This window comes from Lissotriton helveticus, chromosome 6 (assembly GCF_964261635.1).
Source record: "Lissotriton helveticus chromosome 6, aLisHel1.1, whole genome shotgun sequence".
Classification (NCBI taxonomy): Eukaryota; Metazoa; Chordata; class Amphibia; order Caudata; family Salamandridae; genus Lissotriton; species Lissotriton helveticus.
Genome location: NC_136067.1, coordinates 1,747,727,291 through 1,747,748,093, shown reverse-complemented (window position 1 = coordinate 1,747,748,093; position 20,803 = coordinate 1,747,727,291). Strand labels below are relative to the sequence as shown.

The window sequence follows — 20,803 nt, the reverse complement described above, 5'->3', positions numbered from 1 at the left end:
CACTGAAAAAACCATAGGTTATAGACCATATATAGTTAGGGCTTAGCATTTAAAAAACCTTATTTTACTCACACAAAACCATTGAAATTCCATATATAGTTAGTTGCACTAACTATATATCGCGCACCCGCAATCCACTGCTGATGATGTCACATATTACATCATTCATGACATGGTCAGTGACATCACTGATGACATCACTGATGACATCTCAAATGACATCACTGATGACATCACTGATGACATCTCAAATGACATCACTGATGACATCATGACACACCAATACCAGTTACTACATACGCACTCACTGATTCCTACGTCTACACACACATTCACTCATTCACCCATACAATCACTCATACATACAGTCACTCATTATTACAACACTATCATATGCACTCATACACCTATGCAGACACTCACACACTGCCACTCATCCATGGAGTTACTCACACACCTAGTCAGTCCTGTAAAGAATCAATCACACTTCCATTTCCTCATCTATACAGTTAAACACAGAACACCATACTTCAGTGACATCACTGATGACATCACTGATGACATCTCAAATGACATCACTGATGACATCTCAAATGACATCACTGATGACATCATGACACACCAATACCAGTTACTACATACGCACTCACGGATTCCTACGTCTACACACACATTCACTTATTCACCCATACAATCACTCATACATACAGTCACTCATTATTACAACACTATCATATGCACTCATACACCTAGTCAGTCCTGTGAAGAATCAATCACACTTCGATTTCCTCATCTATACAGTTAAACACAGAACACCATACTCTTCACACATATACTAACACATACTTACTCTCTTATACAATCACTGATACAAGTACACATTGATATGCACAGAGTCACACACCTCCCAGCCAGCCACACACACACTCAGTCTTCCATACATCCACTCATTCTTCAATATGTAAAACATATTTAAACTTTACAAAAACACACAGACACTAGATGATGTCATCAGTGATGTCATTTGAGATGTCATCAGTGATGTCATCAGTGATGTCATTTGAGATGTCATCAGTGATGTCATCAGTGATGTCACTGACCATGTCATGAATGATGTAATATGTGACATCATCAGCAGTGGATTGCGGGTGCGCGATATATAGTTAGTGCAACTAACTATATATGGAATTTCAATGGTTTTGTGTGAGTAAAATAAGGTTTTTTAAATGCTAAGCCCTAACTATATATGGTCTATAACCTATGGTTTTTTCAGTGAATTTTCAAGGTTTTTTAAATGCTAATTCCTAACTATATATGGTCTCTAACCTATGGTTTTTTCAGTGAATTTCAATGGTTTTTTAATAGCAAATATCATAAGCTGTCGAATGTCAAGTACGTGGTAAGTAAAAACATTTTCGTGTTTATTCACACTGATCTGCTTTGAATGCTGCCCCCCCCTCCCCCTCATTTCTATTAGGAGTACTCTCTCTTTGCAGATAGTGAAGGGTAGTTAACGCAGGCCTTTGCCCCCGTTGTAATCCGTCGTGCCTGCTTCTCTCCATTTGATTGATTGTTATCCAAGCATTTACTGTTTTAGAATTGGTTCTCTTTGGTTCATTCTCTATTTACAAACAAGCACAGAGTCGCAATACTCTGTTTAGTCTTTGCAGATAGCGAAAAATCGTGTAAAAAAACAAAAGGAATCGAGCAAAATCAGTAGGCCACTAATGGGATCTCTTTTTGACCTCGCTAAAATAGAAACATTAGGAACAACCCCTCATGACAAACACGAAACTATTGAGATGAACTGAACTCCACACCATGATGGCTGCAATACAGCTCGGCTCCGCCACCCACCCCGCCCAAAATAACGATAAACTCTATGCAAATATTACAAATATATACAACACACCAGCAAAGTAACAGGGTAAAACATTTTATTAAACAACTATTTACATAACTATTTTATACTTTTTGTTGCCCGATCCGGCTAGCTCAATCGATCGAGCATGAAACTCATGCACTCTGATGGTTCAAAGTTTTGAGGAGTGCTTGTAACACTGTCTGAAGCCTATTTGCACTTGCTTCAGCTTCACTATTGTCAAAGTAAAGTGGGGACTGTTTGAGGACGTGACTGCATTTGTGAACAATGTAATGCGGTGCCACCCTGAACCGCTTGACGGAGGCCCCCGAGGGACGGTGTAATGGCGCGGACTCGGAGGGGGCGCTTGGCTCCGGCTCCCTCCCCAAGTCGTGTTCTCCTGGTGTAGCCTGAGATCGCCCCCGACATAGGTGGCCGGCTCCCGGGATCAAGCGGAACTTTTTGCCTTTTGGTAACTCTTCCATTCTTGACCTTGTCCCACAATCCGTTTCACCTAAAGACACGCTGTAGTGGGGCGCCCCTTTACCATTTCAGTTGCCATTCCGCCCGCTTTTGCTACACTGTGCCTCTTCCGCTATTCAGCTGTTTACCGCCCGCTCTTTCGACTACAGCGTCTCGCTCACCATGTAGTTGAGTTGCTCCCGCTCTTGCGGTGCAGCGATAGCCGGCTGCCACAGTACTCTCAAAATGGCGGCCGGCTCTTCAGATTTGGGCGTGGTCCACTAAAATTGCCCTGCGACACCTTGGAACTCGGACGCTTGTCTGCTAGAGATTGGGCTCCATTCTCGAAAGCGTCCCCTCAGCCTTGAAGATTCTACAAAAGTCTTGGGGGCCCCCGACTCCCGCAGGCTTCTGGTGGAGAGCGGCTAGCATTATTGCTCGTCGAATGGCCACGACGGAGCTACGAAATGGTGGTGCTCTCATGCTAACGCCAGCTTCAGTCTGAAACATCCAGAAACACTGTAGACTACCAATTCGATCAGTTCCGGTAGCGCCCCAACGTGACCCGGTAGAGAAGAACTAGCCCTCCCCTCTTTCACTGATGGTTCTTGTTGCCTGTCCCTTCTGTTGTCATTTAACAGAACTATTTAGCCTGCTGAAAGGGGTTGTGTTCCGACCGCTGGTTGGTGGAGACATTTTGACTATATTCTAGACCTGCGTTGTCGCGTAATGCGTCATATGACGCGCCGCGTTAGCGCATCCGGAAGTGATCCGGGGCGCGACGCGCAGCGCGTAACGTAAGCATAACAGGTCATATGACTTGTTAATAAAACTTTTCATTGGTTCATTTTACTTTTCTTATTCTAATGATGCTTTCGAACATTATTTTTTCTTAAATATATGTTATAATGTTCCAGGCTAATGTACTTTCCCGGAAAATTTACAACTGTCCTGCAAGTAAAATATATTCCTTTTTCGAGAAAAAGGGCGTTTCTTGGTCCCATGACGGAGCCGTTGAGCAAAAGAGGGTCGGCCTGCTGTCTTAGTCGCCGATACGCCTGAATATCAGATTCTTATCGATCACTTTATGTTGCAGGAGTAGAAAACACAACAGCCCTTGACCATTTATCTTTACTGCGTTCCTGCGTATTATACCTTTTACCCTTCATGTAATTGGACTGCTTTATTTCACTTGCCTTTTACTGATTCGAAAACAGTGACTATTATTAAAAACTTTACCAATGTATATACTACTACCATGTTTTCTTTTAAAAACCTTTATTGTGAAAATGTCATTATACAAATACGGGCCTATAACCACGTGGGCCGGCCACGGAGCAAACTGTAATCGTATATGATGAGTAGACATTTACACTGTAGAGGAACGTAACGGGCGGGCCATTAGGTTGCAAGAACTAAAGTGTCTAACAGTTGCGGAATCGGTGGACGTACATTTTATAATTAAAATACGACAGGGCCACTTACAATAAAATTATCTAGATATACATTTGCGGGCAAGTACCATGGGTGACGTTAATTCGAACTTTCAATAGTACAGTAATCAATAACACATCAGAACTTAATATCAATAGGGATATCGAAATATTCAATCTATTCTCGTCCCCGCCCGCCATGTGCTTCAAAACTGCATACGTATCTCGTGATATCAAGGTTGTGCAACCAGTACACAACAAGGAGTTACGAGTCCCATTTATTCAGGCGCCATTTTGGGCGAGGACGGGCAGGTCCAGGATATAGTCAAAATGTCTCTACCAACCATCGACTATGATGATGTTCATATGCTGTATTTATTAGAGTAACACTCATCTGTCCACATGAAATTAATTTGCCACAATCTAAACATGTCATTTTAATCTTTCCAAAGTTCTTCTAAATATTTGGGACCGTTTCCCTTGCCTCTGATGCTGTCAGTGCCACTTCTTTGATGAATGTACTGGCAGGTCGGGGGTTCTCCTCCAAATCTCTCTTTTATGCAGCACTATAATTAATCGGTTCCACCTCTCCATATGACGATGCATGGTATAGTTACCATAACTATATTTTTTTTCGGTTCCTCTGGAGAGTACATCGTGGCAGATGAAGCGTGTAACGTACCGGGCATTTACCTTTTTTTGCATGTAGAGGAAAGGAAAAAAAATTCGAGCGTCCGAGTTCTAAGGTGTCCAAGGGCCATTTTAGTGGACCAGGCCCAAATCCAAAGAACAGGCCGCCATTTTGAGAGTCCTCTTGCAGCCGCCTGCCGCTGTAGCATCAAGAGCGGCCGAAACTCAGCTGAATGGCAACTGAAACGGTAAAGGGGCGCCCCACTACAGCAGACGAGCCTCCACCTAGGAAGGCCCGTTCACGCCGCCTCCCCCCCTCCCCCCTTCTGGCACCCCACGCCGTTATTCGGAGCAGGATTGTAGGATGGCCACACCAGTACGGTAACTTGCTAGACACCACCTCGGTGCCTACCGAATCTCAGCGCCTTGTGGTGTCTTCTATTCAGAAAACATTGTTGTGCTGCCTTCGACCTATTCGCCGCAAGTGCGCATGCAACTCAGCTGCATAGCTTGCTAGACACCACCTCGGTGCTAACCGAATCTCAGCGCCTTGTGGTGTCTTCTATTCCAAAAATATTGTTGCGCTGCCTTTGGCCCCATTCGCACATCGGTCCGCTACTGACGCTATCTCACAGGCCAACGGGGCGCCCCACGCCGACTTTCAGCATTGTAGGATGGCCACACCAGTGCGACAACTTACTAGACACCACCTCGGTGCCATCCGGATCTTGGCATCTCAGCGCCTTGTGGTGTCTTCTATTCAGAAAATATTGTTGCGCTGCCTTTGGCCCCATTCGCACATCGGTCCGCTACTGACGCCATCTCACAGGCCAACGGGGCGCCCCACGATGACTTTCAGCATTGTAGGATGGCCACACCAGTGCAACTTACTAGACACCACCTCGGTGCCATCCGGATCTTGGCATCTCAGCGCCTTATGGTGTCTTCTATTCAGAAAATATTGTTGCGCTGCCTTTGGCCCCATTCGCACATCGGTCCGCTACTGACGCCATCTCACAGGCCAACGGGGCGCCCCACGCCGACTTTCAGCATTGTAGGATGGCCACACCAGTGCAACTTACTAGACACCACCTCGTTGCCATCCGGATCTTGGCATCTCAGCGCCTTGTGGTGTCTTCTATTCAGAAAATATTGTTGCGCTGCCTTTGGCCCCATTCGCACATCGGTCCGCTACTGCCGCCATCTCACAGGCCAACGGGGCGCCTCACGCCGACTTTCAGCATTGTAGGATGGCCACACCAGTGCGACAACTTGCCGGACACCACCTCGGTGCCATCCGGATCTTGGCATCTCAGTGCCTTGTGGTGTCTTCTATTCAGAAAATATTGTTGCGCTGCCTTTGGCCCCATTCGCACATCGGTCCGCTACTGCCGCCATCTCACAGGCCAACGGGGCGCCCCACGCCGACTTTCAGCATTGTAGGATGGCCACACCAGTGCGACAACTTGCTGGACACCACCTCGGTGCCATCCGGATCTTGGCGCGTTGTGCTGCCTTCGGCCTATTCGCACATCGGTCCGCTACTGACGCCGCCACACGTGCCAACGGATTTTCTACGCTTTTTATACCCTATGCCGCATAACAGGTCATGTGACTTGTTTATAAAACTTTTCATTGGTTCATTTTACTTTTGGTTTCCTAATGATGGAAGGCTTGATCATATGACCTAAAAATAACACTTTTCATTGGATGAAAACTATTTTTTTTTCCCAAACGATGAAAGCCCCACCTTGTTTATGGATGTTTCAGACTGAAGCTGGCGTCAGCATGAAAGCACCACCATCTCGTGGCTCCGTCGTGGTCATTCCGCGAGCAATCATGGCAGCCGCTCCCCACCGGAAGCCTACAGGAGTCGGGGGCCCCCAAGACTTTTGTAGAATCCTCAAGGCGGAGGGGACGCTTTCGAGAATGGGGTCCAAGACCTAGCAGACAAGCGTCCGATTTCCAAGGTGTCCCAGGGCCATTTCAGTGGACCAGGCCCAAAAAGGAAAGAGCCTGCCGCCATTTTGAGAGTCCTGTGACAGCCGCCTATCGCTGCACCGCAAGAGTGGGCACAACTCAGCTGAATTGCGGATTTTGATACAGTGGACCAAAAGCGGACGGATGGCAACTGAAACGGTAAAGGGGCGCCCCACTACAGCAGACGAGGCTCCACCTGGGGAGGCCCGTTCACGCCGCCTCCCCCCCCCCCGGGGCGCCCCACGCCGTTATTCGGAGGGCGGCAACTCAGCTGAATTGCGGATTTTGACACAGTGGACCAAAAGCAGACGGAATGGCAACTGAAACGGTAAAGGGGCGCCCCACTACAGCAGACGAGGCTCCACCTGGGGAGGCCCGTTCACGCCGCCTCCCCCCCCCCCGGGGCGCCCCACGCCGTTATTCGGAGGGCGGCAACTTACTGGACATCACCTTGGTGCCATCGTTCTGCTGCCTTGGAACTATTCGCACAACAGACCGCTACTGATGACCCACCCCCCGCGATGCCCCACGCCGGATACCGAAATCAGTGCGGCACCCAGGCAACATCACCTGGGTGCCGTCCAGAAATCTGGACGTTGTGCTGCCTTGGGACTATTCGCACAACCGACCGCTACTTCCTTCTTTTTCCCTAAAAATGTTTAAATGTTTTTACTGTTTTTGTTTTGTTGTATATATTTATAAGTTATTAAAGTTTTATAATCCTACTACTTTGTTGGAGTGCTATATATTTTTAATGTGACACATAATTGTAAAAACTTTGATGTACAAAGAGTCATCCCTGGAATCTTCCGCTTCAGGCTCGGTCCCCTCCCCAATCACAATACAGGATGGTTTTCAGATAGTAGGAACGCGTGTGGTGTGACGGATCTCATCGGGTGTGGGCCTTGATCTACTATAACTCCTTTGAAGAGGGGTAATTCTTTACAGCTGGGGCCATAAACTACATCTGCAGGGCTAGCTGATAGCCTGGGACCGGCCTGGACAATCGGACACAGAGGAAGAGGAGTGTCAGAGGGTGCGGTAGTGAATAGGGCGAAAGGGAGGTGTCGGGCGGGCACAGGGTGTGATTCTCAGGGAAGAGCAGCGCAGATGGGGGGAGGTTTATTGCCCATGCATAAGACAGAGAGCGGGGGTGACCAGTGCCTGGGGGAGATGCTTGCGAGGGTGGGGAGCCATGCTAAGGATCGACAGCGTGCAGAGAGTGGGTCTGGTCAAGTCATCTAAAATGGCTGCCGTGCACGACAAAAGTGTGGCATTTGAAAAAAGGCAAGATGGCGCAGACAATGTTTTTCAACACTTCCTGATTTCCTTCGAATCGAACGTTAACAGACGTTGGGGCATATTACCAAAGTTAAGCGATATTTACCCTAACGATGCTTAGCAACTAATTTTTTACCGCTAAGCATCGTCAGAAATTATCGCAGATAAACCTTGCTATTATCAAGGTTTATCGCAAATGCGATAAAAAACGGCCGCAATGCATTAATATCGCTGAAAAGTCAGCGATATTCATGCATTACCGAGCTAATGCTCTTAGCCATGTTATCCACCTCCCATTGGATAACATGGCTAAGAACTGCTCAGGGCAGGTGTTACTTTTTGGAGATATTCGCGCTTAGCGCGAATATCTCCAAAAGTTGGTAATAGGAAATAGCGATGTTAGCGACTGTTTCCAGTCGCTAACATCTTGGCATGCCCACTTTGCATGTCATTAGTGATAAATATCACTGACATGCAAAGTGGGGCCCAAGATGGTCGCTATCTCCTACTAGCGGTCGCTAACTGGTGTTAGCGACAGCTAGGTAATACGGAGATAATTTTATCTCCGCTTTCTTGGCTTTTAAAGCCAAAAAAGCGGAGATAAACCCCCTTGATAATATGCCCCGTTATCTCTCCCACACTACCGGTCCCCCTGGGCTTAAACGCCGAGATGGTAGGGACTGCATCCCGTGAAGATAGGCCGAGACGTCACTCAGCAGAAAAAAAAGTTTAAAAAAAGTCTATAAACATACAATAAGTTAAAAGTCAATCATTCTTCATTCCTTGTAGTACGCTCCCCAGTCCGCTTCCCGTTACGCTAACCGGGCGAACCCCACCAAAAAAAGCCTCCACATCAAACCTATGGGGTCAGGGAGGATCTACTATGCCCCCTTATGGTCATTTGCCCCTTCGCTTTGGCCTCCTCTTGTCTCTCGATCCTACCGAGAGACAAGATGGCGGCCGCTACGGACTGTTTGGAATGTTTACAGACGCCGGAGAACCAATCAGCTTCGCTTCACAAAGCTCCGTAACGCGAAAAGTACGCGAACTGGAGCGCTGCCCGTTCCGCTGTTACAGATATATATCTTTTTTTGAACGTTAATTTCTCAAAATCCACTGTAGCACATATATTGAGACCTAGCAAAGGCACATCGGGCTACCAGTCCCTACAATTTTGCCAAGTTTCGTGCAAATCCATTCAGCCGTTCGATTATTTTTTTTTTTTTTTTTTTTTTTAAAAACCTTTATTTGAGCAAGCAAGAAGTTACAAGGATGGGCCTACAACCACACGGGCCAGCCGCTAAAAAGGGAGTAGACACATATCAGATATGCCCGCAGAGGTGACAGTCAACCAACAATGCAATACTCCACATTATATACAGAGCAAAAAACAGGTTTTATGTTTATAAAAGAAACAAACATACAAAAAGGCGAGAGTGCATCACTGAAGGTCAGCCCAAGGGACGCAAGGGGGGGACAGCAACGGAAGTGCAGTAGCAAAATTCTAAGCACTAAGGAGTTCGGAGGGGGGGGGGGGAGGGGTGCAGAGATCAGGAAGAAGGGGGGGAGAGCCGGAAACACCAGCTCAGTCCCTATACGAAGATTCCGAGAACGCTAGCCTAAGGAGATAGGGTAATCTCGATAGTGTCCACAAGGGGAGGAGTACAAATGTCGCCACGGTATTCATTCCATTGACCCCACACCTTCACCCATGCCCTGGGTCTGCCCCATGCCACATAGACAGTTTTCTCACGGAACATGGACCAATCCATGTTATCCTCCCATTGCGAGAGGGCAGGGGGCCTGGAGGCCCCCCAGAGTTGCGCAATATCTCGCTTCGCAATCATATAGCCCAGGGTGGCCCATCTAGTCTGTGCCACCGAATAGTCAGTGGGCTCCCAAACATTCAAAAGACAGCGACGAGGTTCTGGACGCAAGGACATCCCTGTCACCACAGTCATCAGATCAAGCACAGCTGCCCAATAAGCAGCCACCATCGGGCACTCCCAAAGAATATGCAGGAAAGTAGCACGCAAACCACATCCACGCTTACACAATCCATCGGAGGAAAAGCCCATCACCATCAGTCGCGGCCCCGTCACGTACACCCGATGAAGGATCTTCAATTGGACCAGACGGAGTCGAGCCGGGATAGCCACCTCCTTCGGGGAGGAGAGGGCCGACTGCCAATCCTCATCATCAAGTTCCAACCCATCTCCCACCCACTGTTCCCGAAGTCGGGCCAGTAAGTCAGTCCGATTGTTAATCAACTTTTTATAGATCAGGGAGATAGTGCTATCAGGAAGATGTTCGTCAAGGATACGGTCCTCAAGGGGGGAAGAGTCAGGCGGAATCTCACCAGGAGCAAATACCGAAACCAAAGCGTGCCTGACCTGTAAATATCGAAAGAATTCCCGACTACTCAGGCCGTAGTCAGCCTGAAGGGCCTGAAACGGGCGCACAGAACCTTTAGAGTACACATCCCCCACCTTAGAGATCCCAATCAATTCCCAACGGTCAAAACCCTTGGAAGACCAAAGACCGCCCAGACGTTCTGAAGCATAAAGCGGCGTCGCCAACGTCAAGCGATCCTCCCAGCCCAGGCTCACATTCGCGGCACACCATACCGACAAAGCAATCAAAGTAGGTCCCACAAGATGGCGCCCAGCGGAGCGAGAATAGAGCACTCTGTTAAAGTCACCTCCCGGAAGCTGAAGTTTATCCATCTCGAACGCCGGATTACGACCTGGCGAGAACATGGCGTGATTGATAGCGGACAGATGGGAAGCCCAGTAGTATCTCTTAACATCAGGGAGCGCCATGCCCCCATCATACCACGGGATGGAAAGTTTCGCGAGAGCAATGCGCGGTCGCCCATCCCAAATAAGTTGCCTCTGAAGGCTCTCAATCTCCCGAAAATAGGCCTTAGGGATAGGATCGTAATAATTCTGGAGAGCGTAGAGAAACCGCGGTAATGACATCATCTTAAACAGGGCCGCCCGACCCAGGGGAGATAAGGGAAGTTTGCGCCAACGGGCCACGTCCAAACGGAGCCTAAGCAACGGGGGAAGGAGATTACGATCATAACGAAGGGACGGGTCCAAGGTAACAAAAACCCCCAAGTATTTGAAGCCATCCCGGACCACCTGAAGAGGAAGTCTACTCGGCAACGAAGGCAAGACACCAGATAGAACGTACACACACGACTTGGACCAGTTGATGACGAGGCCTGAGTTAGTGCCAAAGGACGCAAGAACGTCAAATAAAACAGATAAAGACTTGCAAGGGGAAGTAAGATACAAGAGGATGTCGTCCGCATAAAGCGAGACGCGGTCTTCGAAGTCCGGGGCCCAACGAATCCCTTTAAGGGATGGTTCCCAACGGAGCCAGGCCGCCAACGGTTCAAGAGCGAGCCCAAACAACAGAGGGGACAAGGGGCAACCCTGACGGGTACCCCTGCCCAAGGAGAAGGGAGCCGACACTCTACCGTAGCCGTTCGATTATTATTATTATTATTTTTTTTTGCCCCGCGGGGCCCTTTTAAAACCTCCACATCAAACCTAGGGGGTCAGGGAGGATCTACTATGCCCCCTTATGGTCATTTGCCCCTTCGCTTTGGCCTCCTCTTGTCTCTCGATCCTACCGAGAGACAAGATGGCGGCCGCTACGGACTGTTTGGAATGTTTACAGACGCCGGAGAACCAATCAGCTTCGCTTCACAAAGCTCCATAACGCGAAAAGTACGCGAACTGGAGCGCTGCCCGGTCCGCTGTTACAGATATATATCTTTTTTTGAACGGTAATTTCTCAAAATCCACTGGAGCACATATATTGAGACCTAGCAAAGGCACATCGGGCTACCAGTCCCTACAATTTTGCCAAGTTTCGTGCAAATCCATTCAGCCGTTCGGGCTAAAAGTGAGGCCAACCGCCCTATGGAAAACTCAATGTTAAAAACACGTTTTGGGACCCCCCTTTTTTCTCGGCCCCCCCTTGACGAAACCCCCCCAAATTTTTAGGGGCTACTCAGAAACAAAATGTTCCATTTTCCTGAAAATTTCAGCCAATTCCGTCCACAAACGCCAAAGTTATTAGACATAGAATTTTCAAAAATCCCATAGAGAAAAAATCCTAACTATATATACCTATTGGCGACCGCCAGTAGTTAATATATATATATATATATATATATATATATATATATATATATATATATATATATATATATATATATGTATATATATCATGTAGGACATCAACATCGTATTTATAAATATTAACATTTATATATATTTTTATTCATATGGTTGTTTGTTTGTTTATTTAAATATATGAGTAATTTCCCAAAAGGAATGGTGTGTTACGTAAAAAATTATTTAAAGCCCTGGTTCCTTATGAGTAGGGTTGCATTTTTGTTTAGAAAATCAAACTAAAATATCAAAACATCTCCTCTCATGCTTCTAGGTGCAAAAGAAAGCAAGGTCTTCAAAGTCCTTCTTTGATTGCAAACAGTCCAATTGTTCACATAGTGTACTGCAAGTGGATATCATAGCAAGGTATTCTGGATTGAAAAAGTGGTACAACCTAGTGGTAAAGTTCCACTACTATTGTCTTTTGATAAGTTGGTGATCTGATGGTACTAGACAACATGTCCAGGAGCTCACAGATAATGGAATTCCTGACACTGCTCTTAGGGATAAGACCATAGTGGTATCAAGCAGCCACGTAGCTAGGGGGGTGTGGGGGGGGGGAGATCCGCCCCAGGCGGCACCTTTTTTGAGGCGGCTGAGGCACCGCGGCTGCGCGGGCGGGCCGGCACTCACAGACTGACTGAGGAGGCCTGGCCGAGGCCCGTTTCGGCCGCGGAGGCCTGTGACTGTAGGACTCACTGGTGACACTTTGAGTTTGACCCGGCGTGACCGTGACACCCTGCCATCGGTTACACTCCGTGACAGCCATCCAGCTCCCTGATGTATCTGAAGTAAATAGCAGCGGCCAGCACAATTGAATAAATCATGTCGGATCACGATCACGTCATAGCTCTGTTGGGGGCCCCCCACCTCCAAGCCTCGCTCACAGGGCCGTCAACAGCGGTAGCATGCGTGGTGCGCAGAGCCGCAACCAATGACGGCCTTGTAACATTTTGGGCCAGCCCTCTCGCCACCGTGTAAGCCAGCCAGCCAGTGTGAAGCGTTACGCGCTGCGCGCCGCGCTCAACTCACCGCCTGCGGCCCCTCCCGTCGTGTCGAGGAGTGTGGAGACCACAGACCACCACCATTCTTTTTGCCTGGCCCAGGCCCTGCTGCAGCTGCCCTGTTGCTCAGCTTTACAGTACTCAGTACTGTCTCTCTGTGGGCTGTGGCTGCGGGCGGCCGGCACTCTGCGCGACGACAGACATATAAAATAATTGATTGAGGTGAGAGAGAGTCGGGTCGGAGTCGTCGAGTCCAGTCAGATGGGGGCCCGGGGCAGACATACCAGGGTAGTGGGGCTATGATGCATAGCTGCCAAGGTTTCAAATCGCTATGTGTGACAACATCTTCATAATTTCAGTGTAATTGATGAGTGACATTTCAACTACTATGAGTGACAGTGTCTTGCAAGCAGAATATCATACATGAAGACGAGGGAAACTTATAAATATTTGAAATTAGACTCACTTGATAGAGAAACTCTGACAAGATCTTAAAACTGCTGCAAATGCCCGAGATGGCTGACTCACAATTATGAACTAAATTATCAAAATCATGTAACACCTAGCAATCTGAAACCTTGGCAGCTATGAAAGAGGGTGGGCATCACTTCACATGACAAAGCTTTGAAGACCATGCTCATACTTACATATTTCATAAGTGTCGATAGGAAGTATGCATAGCTGCCAAGGTTCCAGATTGCTTATGTGTGACATTATTATAATTTCAGTGTAATTATGAGTGACATTCAACGACTATGAGTGACACTTTTTCCCAAGTAAAATCTAGCAATGATGACGAGGGAAACATATAAATATCAATTACATCCATTTGAGCAACGAGAATCTCTAAGAAGATCTTAAAACTGCTGCAGAGCACCAGAAATGGAATGGTGCAGTAGGACCCGACTGTACCAAATGGGATGTGAGAGCCCCAGTGCGGATAATCTCAGCTGCATGCTAATAAATTATGATAGTTACTTAGTCATGATAGCCGACTCACAGTGCTGCCAAGTTTTCAGACTGCATATGTGTTTCAGTGGACTTGTGAGTGACATTAAACAACCAAGTATGTGGTGACACTTAGAGTAGCACCTTTTCTCATGTAAACCCAAGCAATGATAAGTTAGATAAATAACAGAAATTATATCTCGTTGAGCAATGAGAAGCTCTAAAAACATTTTGAAACCGCTGCAAAAATGCAGAAATGTAAAGTCACTAACGTACTGCCCCTTTCAAGAATGACAGACCTGTGAAACAATTGGGGCCCCATGATATTAAACAATAAGTCTTTGAAGGCAATACAAATACACAAGTCAGTATTACCCTGTTTCTCTTTGTGACACACACTCGGACATCTGCAGTGATATCATTAACCTATGAGGCTTCATAATGTTATAGCGCATTTCCAATTGATTACTATACTTGCATTTATCTTTCATTATAATATGCAAGCGGCGTTAGTTAACATGCAGTTAGCTGAATGTGAAAGAGCAACTTTTTCAGACATGTCTTTCCTCAACCCTCCCCATCTCCCCCACGCTCTCATATTGACTTTATTGTACTAAGGTGCGCTCGGTCGAGCAGGACTGTGGGACACCCCCTCCCCCCACCGCATCAGGCACGTGGCTTCACAGATGTTAGACAAGGTCAAGCAGCACTGAGGGATCTGGCATGGACGAGATTGGTGACCCTTGTCTGCTCTGTCAGTGGCAGGCACAGCAAAGATAAACAAAGAGTGGGCTGTGTATCCAGTCTGTGTTGGCAAGGTGGAGCTGACTGACCCCGTTGTGCTGTGTTTAGTTCTAAGGGCGCACACAGTGAGTCAGTCCCTGTGATAATAATTAATTTGCTGTTTTTGAAAGGTAAAGAAACACAGGCTTCGACACTGTTAAGTTGGTTTTGGGTCCCCAGAGCACATCACGTTTGTGCAGGTCCCCACTGCTTTAATGGGGGGACTATGATGTATGGTCATTTAATGGTCAGCTGTTGGTGATGGATCCCTGAACAGTGTTATGTATGTGCATGTTTGCTTTGTGCTGAGGGGTAATTGTTCACACAGCTCTCTGATGGATGTCACATGTGGTTTTTATGAGTCCCCAGATAGGGGAAACATCCTAAACCACGATGATTGAACCACGACTCACCTGAACAACGAGGAGAGAATAACGAAGACTGATGAACAACGTTGGCCGGAACAACGAAAGGCTGAACAACGAAGAATAACATGTCCTGAATAACGTCACTCCTCATAATTAAGGGAAGATTAGGGTGGGTGGGGGGTCTCCCCCCCAAAAAATAATAAATTAAAAATAAATAAATATTGGTATGCGTTGTCAAATCATAATAAGAAAGAACATTTAGAAGAGTTTTTTTTAAAAATTGGTTGACGCAAGAAGTATTGCAAGTACAATAGTATCTAATGGCCAAACACGAGATGTTTAATTTCGTGGTTTAGGAAGTCGTGCTTAAAAAGGTAGTGGTTAAAAATAGATCGTGGTTAGGCTTTCGTGGTTAAGGCAGTCGTGGTTTAGGCAGTAGTTGTTTAGACATACAACCCCCAGATAGATCATGCAGTCTGTGTGTTCTCTTTTGTACTGCCAGTCACCGGTGTATTCAACTGTCTAGCCTTTGACCGTGTCGTGTATGTGCATTTTTGCACACTTTGAACTATTTTTCCATCATCTCAAGAGTATCCCTAGTTTACAGTATTGTGGCTTTTTATCGTTATTGGTCTTGTGTTAAGTCTATGCATAAAGATACGTATTTTTTATAACTACTTGTGTGGTGTCCCTTTGTAGTGTTCTTCACTGTGTTACTGTGTATCATCATAAATGCTTTACACACTGCCTCTGAGATAAGCCTTGCTGCTCGTGCCACGTTACCACAGGGTTGACAGGGTTGAGCAGGGGTTATCAAAGGGTGTAACCCCCTTACTCTGACTTAGGAAGAAGGGTCCCCACTTGGACAGTGGCCAGCCATTGCCAACTAGAGACCCCCATTTCTAACAAACAACCATTCCGATTTTAAGAGGAGTAAACATCTCAATGCCCATTAGATTCCCCATGTTAGACTAATGTTCTGATTTGTTACCTTTGCCTCAAATTGTAAAGCGCTCTGATATCCTTCGGGTTCAGGTTTGCGCTATATAAAACTTTATAAATAACTAAATGTAACTTTCATGATCGAGGTAACTGTTAGCAGCAATACTACTTGTCTCTCCTCGGGGACTCGGACATCTTTCAAGTGCTCACCGTCCTTTCCCCCCCCCCACCAAGGGGGCGGCAATCTGAGGGGTAGCCCCGGGCTCCACAAGCTCTAGCTACGCCCCTGGTATCAAGGCTGGTTTCCCCAGTGACGTACCACCCAGGACAGGTAGCACAGGCCCTGGGGAAGGCTGTATTCCAATCTATTGGCATGATAGTCCTAAAATAGGAGTGGGTATTTGCCCAAAGTAAGGTCTCCGTCAATCACCAGATGCAGATTGACTGCATCCGTGCCTCCCTGAACTCCCTTTGGTTACTTGTTCTGAGATACTGAGCACCCCACAAATGACTCTGGTGAGGCAACTTCTGACCTAGTGGTTCTACCTGCACCATCACAGAGACAGAGGACAGGAGACCTGTACCAGACAGACCCTAGATGACACAGACAGAGTGTGTCATCCTCAAGAGGGACTGTGTATCCTGCCAGCCACTTGAAGGCCTGGACTGCCAGACACCGGTTCAGTCTCATAGTACTGGCACTGAACTGAAATCTCATCTACAGCTTACCATCCCTGGGAAGGTGGATTCAAAAGTGGAAGGAGAGTGTCTTGCACCTGAGGGGGCAGCTCAGCACTACGAGAAACCTCAGAGACCTCAGGAGCAAGTAGAGGACTCCTTGCCAGCCCATGGTTGGAAGTGAGGCTTACCCAAGGCCCCAGATTGGAGATCCACCTATCAGTAGATGGTCAGGGTCTTGGTTCCAGACAGCTGACAGTGGCCTCTGTTGGTTTGTTTGCCTTTAGGCAGAACTAAGGGTTTAGAAAGGGCATATAACCTTGTTGATCATTTTGGTACTGTCTGCCAACTGGGATACATCTGTGAGCAAGCTAGGTTTTGTTGCCTCACATATGGGGTTTGCAAGTGAGGAGAAGGAGTCCCCATGGACAACGTTAGTAGTTCAGACACGTGTTGACAGAGGGGTACTGGTAGGTTCAGAGTGGAATAGAACAGACATGTATGATAGCACATTGTCGATGTTCTCTCACCTAATTATGGAAGCCAATCAAGGGATTGATTAGTCTACCCTAGCTCTTTGCTGGGGATGGTCTTTATAGGAAACCCACGTTTTCTGCAATGTCACCCCATATTTTTCGCCATTTGAGCTTTTGAGGGACTCTATATTTTTGCTGGTGTCAAAACGTTGAGCACTTTATTCCTGCTAACTAGTAGTACAGTGCCCGTGCTCCCCCTTTATAAATGGTCGAATTGGCACACTCCAGATCTGTATATTTAACATACCTATATGACAATAGTATATGGCACCAGTTGCATCCAGGGCCTGGAAGTTAAGTGCCACTAGTTGACTGCAGAACCTATTATGCCATCCACTACAGTGGCAGTGCAAACATGGTTTCAGGCGTACCAGTATAGCCTGATTGTATCACTGTAAAAACTGCTATTCAACCTGTCAAAATAAACCCTTTTGACAGATCAACAACGCCATTTTAAATATAAATAAGTCACTTTTATGCAGGACGTGTCTCCCTACGAGAGAGGGTGACGGTATTTAAAGTAAGATATGTAGCAATTTAATGTTAACATATCCAGTGACAGGCAGCTAAACACTTGTTTTCACTAAAGCAGGTCTACCTGTCCTATGTAGAAAACAAGTGTACATATTACATATCTTAATAGTTGCAGGAGTAAAATACCTTATTCGGTATCCAAGATCCATCAAAGTGTACATACACAGAATAATACAATAACATTAAAATAAATCTTGAAACATCACATAGCTCAGACTTGTGGCAAATAGCAGGTGCTACTAAGATTTAATTCCTGCAATCATTGCTGTATACAAAAGTCGACAAGGGCTATGTGCAAGCAAGCAACAAGCAGCATGGGAGGTCCAGGGAGTGTTTCCATTTTTATTAAATATATAGTTAGAATTAGGTGATAATTAAAAGATGTCTTAATCCCTGGCAATCTCAGTCTGTAATCTACCACGTTTAAACCAGACCGCCTGTAAAAATGTGCTAATAGCAATAAAAATGACAGGAATAGTATCACTCTTTGAAATTCTATATGCCACCAAATATCTGATCACCTCCAGATCACGACATAGAGGGGTGATCCATTTCCGGTGTGGGCCTAGATAGCCAGGAGAAAAGAATAGTATATGTATCTTTGTTTTCCAAGCCACATGCCGGGCAAATAGTAGAAGCTAAGGCCCTCAGAGGCAAGGTGCCCAATCGAAAGCGCATGTAGAGACTTTTCGCTAAAGGAGAGGAAACTGACCTGTCAAATCACGACTTCGGCCTGACATATCTAACGTAGGGTTCTATGAACAAGGGTCAGTGCAGGGGTTTAAATGGTAACACTCAGGACTCTCAACAAGTTGTTAAACATTGGACTGACATTCAGAAGGATAAATAATGCAGGAGTTCTATGAACAAGAGTCTGAATGAGGTTAAAAGTGACAGGGCCGTAAAATTACTGTAAAGGCACTGGTCAAGGTCAAGAAGAAGTGATCCTTTCAAGGCCTTGAGTGGCCTCAAGCATCTAATCGTCCATCATTAACTGGACTAAATTGTCAACTTTACCGTACATTGCATATGCTACTTCACTAAACACTATGCACATTTTAAAATCGGTGCCGTTTTCAATCAAAAACAATCATATATATTTGCACATACAATTCATACAAAATCCTAAACAGAAACACTAAAAAAATGAAAAACAGAAATAGCAGGCATTTCCTGTTTGTGCATCCAGGATAACATGCCCATAGCCATAAGGACTGCCTCATCGCTGCTCTAATTTAGGAAATAGTTGAATACTCGACTCTTACATCACAATGCATTAATCATCGACTACCCAGCTTCCTCCCATATTACTTAATGACTTTTGGCTTGTCTTTGATGATGAAACGTGCACTGCTACCTTTTGGGTAGGTTCGCTCCACAGAAATACCATATGCTTAAATATATACATAATTAGACTGCGTCTATGTCTATTGAAATGTAAATTGTCTGTCATTACTTGTTTGAATTTGTTTTAAATGTGTGATGCAAAGAAAAGCACTAAATTTAAATGAAGATTGAAACTAACTGTCTATACTTACTTCATTCTTTTTCGGTTTGCAAATGCACAGCAATGGCTTGGATAAGTAAGATTTGCCTCAATCAACTCAGCAAACTTTTCCAAAGGCGGCAGTTTTTTTAAGTAGTAGTTGAACTTGGCTCTGAATTTCTTGAGGTTTTCTAATCCATTGTTAGGCAGAAAATGAATCCTTGTTCTTGAAATGTCCCTTTGGAAAGAAGAAAAACATCCTTATATAATATTTATAGAGTTCATAAAAACATTTTAATAATCCTGTGCACAATTCAAAATGCAGATCCAAGAAAAAACATACTTTAACAGCATAAATGCACTGTTAGAAATATAGTTTCTAAAGAATTCAATTGATTCTACACTGTGTTACCACTTTTGGTCTTAGATCCTAAGTATTACTTAACACATTCATAGTGCAGGGTTAATTTAATAAATTGAATGTTGAAGAGGGGAAAAATAATTTCTTTTATGCAGAGAAACATGGATATCGGTAGCCTTTTAATACAAACACACTTATAAGGTGCAAGTGAATTTGCGGCAACAAATGGCATTCGAGTTAACGGTGGGCAGTAAACTTCACTCCGCCGCTAGAGTTTGTGGAGTTTTGCCACTCTGTGCTCCACTTCGAGCATAGAGATCGGCAAAAACTCAGCTAACTGCCGCACAGCAGAGTTCATGGGCCCCCACAACATCCTGCTCTAACATTTGTCACTTATTTTAAACAGTTCTTGTGATTAGGTAGGTTTGGGTTGTTTTGAGCACTTTGGGCAGGACTTGCACTTGATTTGGGCTCTTTTAAGGTGGGTTGAGCTTCTATTGAGTTTCAAGCCTGGCAAGCTTACAGTGCAGAGCAGGTAGCCCCAATGCCGAGGTCAGGAAACCCAAGGTAATGTGGACCCCCAGTGCAAGGGGTAACAAAGAGAAATTGGCGGGGCATCGGGTAGAACTCAGGAGGAGCTGAGCTTGGAGGTTGATGCAGTGGGCTGGAAGGAGTGTGTGTAAGTGGTGTTTGTGGGTATGTCACTGTAACTAAGGATGTAGCTAAAAAGGAGGACCTGGTGCTAGCAGATAGCCAGGTCTGCAAATAGACACCATTGCCATTCTAATAACCTGTAATACAGTACCATCTCCTTTTGCACCCATACAAGTCTAAAGGTTGTTACAAACGGGACACTTCCTGCAGCCATGTAACTTTACACGAGCATGCACTATCAATTACTGAAATGAAAGGCACTGCAGGATAGAATTGGTAACTGCCACAGGGTGGGTTTTATCACTGCTGATAATTAATAGAATGCATGGACTAAACAGGAACAGTGTTTGTGTGTGAGCCTACGTGTAATTATGAGTGGAGAGGAGGCAGGAAGGGAGCTGGAACATGGTCAACAGATGTGACTTTCCATTTCACTGACATCCAGAATATTGTGCTTCTCAATATGACAAACAAGAAAAAGAGAGAGCGAGAATGAAAAATTGCCATCTTCCTTTGACTATATACACCAAACAACAAGAGCGAGTACCCTATTTACCGATCAAGAGTTCCTAAAGATTCTCTGCTTCTCAGCAAAATGGGGGAACCATATGGGTTTCTTTAAAAAACCTTCACTCACTAACGTAGTTGTTGACATGCTTTATCACTGGGTTC

At 45.8% G+C, this 20,803-nt stretch overlaps 1 protein-coding gene across 2 annotated transcripts in view; it reads right to left on the bottom strand.

Moving 5' to 3' along the window:
- The window catches only part of FSHR (follicle stimulating hormone receptor), a 1,957,424-nt gene that overhangs the window by 88,567 nt on the left and 1,848,054 nt on the right, over positions 1-20,803 (bottom strand). For both annotated transcript variants that reach the window (XM_078649629.1, XM_078649630.1), the window contains exon 9: positions 19,169-19,354. In XM_078649629.1, coding sequence (XP_078505755.1) covers positions 19,169-19,354 — 186 coding nt within the window. The remainder of the gene's footprint in view (positions 1-19,168; positions 19,355-20,803) is intronic.